The sequence below is a fragment of the Sapajus apella genome, unplaced genomic scaffold (assembly GCF_009761245.1).
Source record: "Sapajus apella isolate SASKATOON/1434 unplaced genomic scaffold, GSC_monkey_1.0 scaffold35, whole genome shotgun sequence".
In the NCBI taxonomy this organism is placed as follows: Eukaryota; Metazoa; Chordata; class Mammalia; order Primates; family Cebidae; genus Sapajus; species Sapajus apella.
This window is the reverse complement of record NW_022436975.1, coordinates 17,282,322-17,290,272: the sequence shown is the minus strand read 5'-3', so window position 1 is coordinate 17,290,272 and position 7,951 is coordinate 17,282,322. Positions and strand designations below refer to the sequence as shown.

The window sequence follows — 7,951 nt, the reverse complement described above, 5'->3', positions numbered from 1 at the left end:
GCTAGAGGTCAGGAATTTGAGACCTGCCTGGCCAACATGGTGAAACCCCGTCTCTGCTAAAAATACAAAAAATAGCCAGGCATGGTGGCGGGGCCCCTGTAATCCCAGGTAATTGGCAGGCTGAGGCAGGAGACTCACTTGAACCCAGGAGGTGGAGGTTGCAGTGAGCTGAGATCGCACCATTGTACTCCAGCCTGGGTGACAGAGCAAGATTCCATTAAAAAATAAATAAAAAATAAATAAAGAAATAAAATAAAGTGAACATTTTCTCTTAATTCCGCATACCCCAAATTCCATTTCTCCAGTGATAACTTTTAACATTTTGATGTGTATCTTTCTTTTGTATGTATATATAGATATATGTTTATGTATAATTGAAAAAGTAAAAATCAGATCATACTAATATATAATTATTTGGTAACTTGCTCTCTGCCAACTTCCCAGTATATGATGGACACATTTCCAAGAGCTTTACTTCATCTTTATTAACAGTACCATAGTATTCCACTGTCTGGTATACTATAAATGATCTATATACCAATAACGCATGTTTAAGGTTGTTTCAAATTATTTATTACTAGAAAAGTGCTCCCATAAACATTTTCGCCATGCTTCTGTATGTACTGGTGCTAGTGTTTCTATCAGATAAATTTCTAGACATGCAGTGAGTTACTAGGCATAGGAAATATAATTTACACTTTTGATAGATACTGAGTTTTTGTTCATTTGCTACATGGAGCAGGGGCAGAGTATTCTGTGGGGTTTGGGACAGGAATACTGACCCCTGAAGTCTAGCCTGGGGGTCTAACATAGTGGTCATTTGTCCAGCCTGTTTTATGGAAGGAACTGGACTATGAGTTCAGGGAATTTCTTGCAAGATAAATTTATATCCCTCCCATACTGGTAACAGGTAAATTATGTGCAAAGATGAAAAGACAAAGCCTTAGCTAGATAAGCTCTCAGCACTACAGTGGCCAGTGGTAATTCTTGCAGTTAAAATGACAATTAATACAGTTTCATTGAAGCTTCAAACAGAGCAGTCAGATCCTCTTCTGACTGGGGACGGGGTGCAAGCTTGGTGACCCTTTCCTGAAACAGTAAATGAAAGGAGTTACCCAGGAATTTGAAAAGACAGTTTGCAAAAGCTACAAAGTTATGGAAATTAACTTGGTCCTAAGAATCAATGACTTGATAGATGCCGTATCTTTAAAAATGGTATTTCTTATATACTTCATATGAGTTGATCCCCAACTCAGAGGTTTATCATATAATACGTCTTTTCCCACAGAGCTTTGAAAAGCCACTTCCCCTTGCCTTAGGTCCTGGGAACAGCCTTCTGCCCCAACAAACCTTGGGAGAAACACCCCTATCATGACCAGGTAGGTCAGTCAACAACCTCGGCCAGCTTCTCTGTACACACAGAGCTCTATTCTGGGCACAGTGAAGGAAGAGAGAACTGGGTCATCCCTGACACCTGAGAACATAAATCTTGCAACCTGGACTTAAGGTGTATTCAAAAGGACTTCAGTAGAACATTAACTTTCAGGCTATATGCAACAAGTGACTCCTTTTTTTTCCCCTATTAACTAAGGTTTTATCACTACATTCCCAAGAAAATCCAGTGATTTGTTAATTTCTCCAATGATTATTGAGTCAATTCAGCAAAGACACTCAGCATATCCTACTGCTATTTATACTCTGGTCAGTAGCTTCTCGGGGACAGGGGCTAAAAGGTACAGTGATGACTCCCCTGGGGCCTGCATGAAACTGAGGAATGTCCATTTTGAGGTTCCATTTTCATGGGTCTCTGGACATGTTTTCTGTTGCTGGCACGTGTTTGGGAGTGTAGTTGGTGGAAGGGAAGGCTGTGAGGCCAGGGGTGCAGCTGTGTGCACTGCTCTCTGCCCTGCATCTACCAGAGGGCTTGACACAGTAAGCAGCTGCTCAACAGTTTTCTGCTGAATTAGTTGAGGATGGTGGGGAGGGGGATACTGGCATCTCAAAATTCACATATACAAGACAGAACTCTGACTCCTCCACCCCACCACTCCTCTCATTTTCTCATCTCAGGAATGACACCTAGTAGCTCAGGCAAAACTCTCCAGTTTTGATTCCCCTTTCCCTTGCACTGCAAGTTCAACTCCTCAGCAAGGCTGTCAGTCCTACCTCCAAAATGAAGCCCCAGTCGGAGCACTTCTCACCTGCGGTATTGCAACTGGAATCCAGGGCACTGCTGTCACTCGCCTGTCCAGCTTGAAATGCTTCCTAAAGGGTCTGTTTCCACTTTTGCTTCACTCTTGTCCCCCAGAGGTCATTCTACCCACAGCAACCAAAGTGATTTTTTTTTCAGTACAGACTGAATCCTACCATTCCTGAGCTTAATGCTCTCAGATAAATTTCTGTGGCAATTACAACAGAAACATGGCCTCTAAGGTTACCTTTGTCTGGCTCTGTTTTCCGTCCCATCTCTGAAGCCTCACTTAGTTCCAGCATCCCTTTTAAGTTCCTTGAACATGCTAACCTTGACCCTGCCTCAGGGCCTTCCCCTCTGCCTGGAAGGCATTACCCTACCATCATGCACCTTCCCAACACTCTGGCTGGAGTTCCCTCCACACTTTCCCCATGTGATCACTCTCTCCTCATTATGCAGGTTTTCCTTCACATACTAATCATTATCTGAAATGATTTCATTTATATCTTATTTATAGAGGTTCACTGTCACCCCTCACTAGAAGGTAAGCTTCACAAGGGAGAAAATTTATTTTCCTTCTCTTAGTATACCATACAATGCATTGTATACAGTAGGAACTCAATCAATATTTGTCAGGTAAAAGGAATGAAAAGAAAAATGGATGTATTTTAAAAAATTAACTCAAAATGGATTAAAAACCTAAATGTAAGAACTAGAAACCTAAAACTCTTAGAAGAATAATTAGGGAAAAACCTTCATGATGCTGGATTTGGTAATGATTTCTTCGATATAAAACCAGAAGCACAGGGAGCCCCAGAACAGTGGCTCAACCCTGTGATCCCAGCACTTTGGGAGGCCAAAGCGGGTGGATCACTTGAGGTCAGGAGTTCGAGACCAGCCTGGCCAACATGGTGAATCCCTGTCTCTGCTAAAAATACAAAAAAAAATTAGCTGGGTGTGGTGGCTTATGCCTGTAATCCCAGCTACTCAGGAGGCTGAGGCAGGAGAATCACTTGAACCCAGGAAGTGGAGGTTGCAGTGAGCCAAGATTGTGCCACTGCCCTCTAGCCTGGGCAACAAAGCAAGACTCTATCCCCAAAAAAAAAAAAAAAAAAGCACAGGAAACAAAAGAAAAAAAAGAGATAAACTGGACTGAATAAAAATTTAAAACTTTTGTAGGTCAAAGGATATTGTCAAGAGAGTGAAAATACAACTTACAAAACTTAAAAAAATTGCAAATCATATATCTGATAAAGGATTAATATCTAGAATATAAAAATTATTCTTGCAACTCACCAACAAAAAAACCTCAAACAGCTCAATTCAAAAATGGACATTGGACTTGTATAGTTACTTCTCCAAATTAAAAATATAAATAGCCAATAAGCACATGAAAATATGCTCAACATCCTTAGTCATCAGGGAAATGCAAATCAAAACCTCAATAAGATACCGCTTCACACCATTAGAATGGCTATTACACACACACACACACACACACACACACACACACAGATACATAAGTGTTGGTGAGAATGTGAAGAAATTGAAGCCCTGGTGTAGTGTTAATGGAAATGTAAAATGATGCAGCCACTATAGAAAACAGTTTAGCAGTTCCTCAAAAGGTTAAACATAGAGCGACTATATGATCCAAAAATTCTACTCCTAGGCATATACCCAAAAGAATTGAAAGCAGGGACTGAAATAGATACGTGTACACCAACATTCATAGCAGCATTATTCATAATAGTCAAAAGGTGGAGACAACCCAAGTGTCTATCATTAGATAAATGTATAATTAAAATGCAGTATATCCATACACTGGAATATTATTCAGCTATAAAAAAGCAATAAAATTCTGACACATGCTGCAGCGTGGATGAACGCTAAAGGCACTGTGCTGGGTGAAATAAACCAGTCACAAAAGGACAAATATTGTATAATTCCACTTACATGAAGTACCTAGGATAGGCACATTCATAGAGACCAAAAGTAGGACAGAGGTTCCCAGGGGCTGGGGAAAGGGGAGAATGGGGAGTTCCTGTTTAACGAACATACCACTTGTTTGACATAATAAAAAAAAGTTCTGAAAATAGATAGTGGTGATGGTTGCACAACATTGTGAATGTATTTAATGGCATGGAATTGTACACTGAAAAATGGTTAAAATGGTAAATTTTTGTCATACATATTTTACCACAATTTCAAAGATAAGTTAAAGAAGGAAGGAAGGATAGAGGGACAGATGAGAGAAGGGTGGGGGACAATGCTGATAAGCATGGGTGAGGCAAAGACAAAGTTTCACATCCCAGCAGATTTTTAAGAGGCCCTAAGGAATTTTGGAAATCCATAGCAAGGCAGAGGGTCTCATTATGTATATGTTTGAGGCAGGGTCAAGAACTGAAATTCCGTGTTTTCTATAACTGCAGATGATGGCAAGTTACTCTGTTCATAATGAGAGAGAGTCTTATCTGATGAGCTCAAAGGCCCTTGCCATGATCCTGTTTATCTTTGATAGAGCAGTGCAGAGCTCTTAGAGGTACCTGAGGCTCAGTCTGAGCTGAGTTTCTGTTTCACGTTTCTGGCCCCTAGTGATTGGTTAAACAGGACCAGGACATAAAGTTTGTGTTATGTCCCTACGCATATCAGCTCTGCCATATAAAAGCTAAACTCTCAGCGTTAACATGTGTTAAGCAATGGTGTGCTATTATTTATAGGCATGTAAGACTGAAGGACAAGTGATTAACATGGGCGCCTAAATAAATTCAGACTTCTACTTTTAGCACATTCATAAAATAACAGAATTTCAGCTGGCCTGTCTATCAGGGAGTGGAAGTGCTCATCTGGGTAGACAGCGCTCCTCAGTAATGAAATGTTTTGATTTGAAATGTAAATGTTTCTTTCCAGGGGTTGCAGAAATCCAGCTTGGAAGATTAATATATTCTTGCCTGCTCCCCTTGCAGCCTGGCTATGGCAGTTCAAAGCCTCTGTACACAGGGCTGCTATTAGCTGCCACCAGTATAGGCTGTGTTTGGTCAAGAATACTGGCCTGGTTGTTCCTTCCAGAGAAAACCAATCCCTCGCTGCTGAACAGAAAAGAAGCTTCATCAAATGTTAACTACATTGAACAACCTTTCTGGTGATGTTCTTTGCAGGAGCCAGTATACTCTTCTCACTACCTTAAATCCTGGAGATACTAATAAGTGAAGATTAGTTTACTGCATGTGTAAAACTCTGAAGTGGCCACAGCATTCCTGTAAAACAGTCACTGCCATCAAACATAGAAACAAAATTCCATAGTAGTTACTCATCTGCAAAATGGACAAGCTTATTTCTAAGATTCCTACCAAAGTCCTATCAATTTGTGAATATATACATATCTCAACCACGTAATTAAAGTAACTATGTTTCTCTGAATCATGAAAACATGCTCAGAGGAAAAAAGGCAGCAGACACCCTGGGGTGCTTTATGAATACACTTGAGGAAAATCTGGCTTCCCACTTTAAGATACAACTTATATCCAAAAGATTCCATTTACTTCCCATCTTTTGTGAAACTAAGAAATTTGCTTTGTCCAATTAAGGTTTTGCTATTTGTGATTTCCCAGTATCGCATGTACACTGAGGCATTCAGAGTGATACCTAATTAACTTGCTATTTTAGTGTTAATTTAGTGCTATTTTAATGGTCTCAAATGTTAGGCTGGATCTGCTGCTATATGGAATAGCTTTGGAAAGTGACAGTCTGGGCCGGGCGTGGTGGCTTGCACCTGTAATCCCAGCACTTTGGGAGGCCAAGTCGGGTGGATCACATGAGTTCAGGAGTTCAAGATCAGCCTGGCCAACATGGTGAAACCCCATCCTCTACTAAAAATGCAAAAATTAGGCATAGTGGTGTGTGCCTGTAATTGCCACTACTTGGGAGGCTGAGGCAGGAGAATTGCTTGAAGCTGGGAGGCAAAGGTTGTAGTGAGCCAAGATTGCAGCACTGCACTCCAGCCTGGGCAACAAGAGCAAAACTTTGTCTCAAAAAAAAAAAAAAAAAAAAAAAGAAAGAAAGAAACAAAGAAAAGAAAAGAAAAAGAAAGTGACAGTCTGACCGTGGTAGAATTAGAACAAGTAAACACTTGTCAGTGTGTACTGATGGCTGAAAGATGCCTTGCCACCAGCTATCAAATGGCCAAGGATATCAGACAGTTTCATCTGAAAATCATGGATACCATTCTTGTAGGTGGACAAACACATTTTCCTGAACACCGTCCTGGGCTAAATAAGCAGAACCTTTTGGAGGGCCCCTTGCAGGTTGGGCAGTGTCACTGGGACCATGCCATAAAGCCAGAGGCTACATTAAAATTGCGGTGATTGATAGGCACTGTGGCTCATGTCTGTAATCCTAGCACTTTGGGAAGCAAAGGCAGGAGGATTACTTAAGCTCAGGAGTTCAAGACCAGCCTGGGTAGCACAGTGGGACCTCACCTTACAAAAAAGTTAAAAAATTAGCCGGGTATGGTGGTACAAACCTATAGTCCTGGCTACTCAGGAGGCTGAGTTCAGAGGATCATTTGAGCCTGGGAGGTGAAGGCTGTGGTGGGCTATGATTATGGCACTGCACGCCAGACTTGTCATTCTCCCCTGGAAAAAATCAGTATCACCACTCAACCTAGGGTTTCCCCAGATGAACTTTCATGGCTCCCCAGTCTTTGGTTGAGTCCTAGTCAGTCTAAGGAAACTTTTCAAAACGTTATCCCCAGACAGCCATTAAAGCTTACCTAGACAGAGGATTTAGGAGGAGAGGAATGCAGGTATGTGTTCATTTAACATGTTTACTAGCCTGTGCTAGGTGCAGTGGAAAAAGGATGAACAAAGCAGACAGATTCCTGCCCTCACAGAACTTACAGGCTTGTAGGTTTGGATAAAATAACTGTGAGGGCCTTAGAGAGTCCTATTTTTTTGGCAAGTTAGACCCTTGGACTTATGGGTTAGAATTAAAAGTTCGTGGGTTAGCCCAGGTCTCTGCTATACTTTGAGACTCCTCTGTTTCTTGTTCATTTCTATTTCTAGATGCAACTGAATTCACTTAGTCTGAATCTAAATCAGGGAAACTGGTGGCTCATGGACTAGGTTTCATTTGTGCATTAGAAACCAGGGAATTCAACACAAACATCCAGATTGCTGATTTTTCTTAAGAGTTGGAAGTTCCACTGACACTGGGACTTGAATTCCTGCTTGGTGATGACAAGCTGTAGCTGAACAGCTGCTCACCCAAATAGATGGGTCATGTACTTTCTGGCTCACCAAAGTTCCCACCACTCTCTAATGCCTTACATGACACTGTTCACTGCTATTCTCTACCTGCCTCCTGTGGACACATAAGTCGATGACCCCAATCTATACAAATACTGTCTTACGTGAGCGGTGAGGTTGTCAACATTCTAAACACTAACAAAGTGGGGAGGAAGAAGCTAGTTTGAGGCCCTTGCCTACCTGAAGTGGGGTAAGGGAAAAGCACCACCTCTTGTGGCAAGCAGGCTGCTGTGTGGGTGGACGTTCCAGCTGCTAACTCTGTTCCATGGTCAGGAAGAGATCCACGAATGCCTTAGCATGGGGCCGAAGAGCCTTATCCTCATACCCTCATAGCATTGAGGTGACCTCTGCCTTTCCCATATTGGCCAGGAGGACTAAGGGAGCATTCTGGGCATGGCAAGTATGGTGTGGTCCGCCAACCAAGTGCTCATGCTCCGAGCTCTCTGCTTTATCGTGA

The 7,951-nt window shown here is 41.8% G+C and overlaps 1 protein-coding gene across 9 annotated transcripts in view; it reads right to left on the bottom strand.

Moving 5' to 3' along the window:
- Window positions 1–466: 466 nt before the first annotated feature.
- The window catches only part of ADHFE1 (alcohol dehydrogenase iron containing 1), a 36,444-nt gene continuing 28,959 nt past the window's right edge, over window positions 467–7,951 (bottom strand). For all 9 annotated transcript variants that reach the window (XR_004274466.1, XM_032296229.1, XM_032296233.1 and 6 more), the window contains one exon: window positions 467–1,089. Coding sequence is in view for 8 of the 9 variants with exons in the window: in XM_032296229.1 (XP_032152120.1) it covers window positions 1,006–1,089 (84 nt within the window). In the remaining variant the exon portion in view is untranslated. The remainder of the gene's footprint in view (window positions 1,090–7,951) is intronic.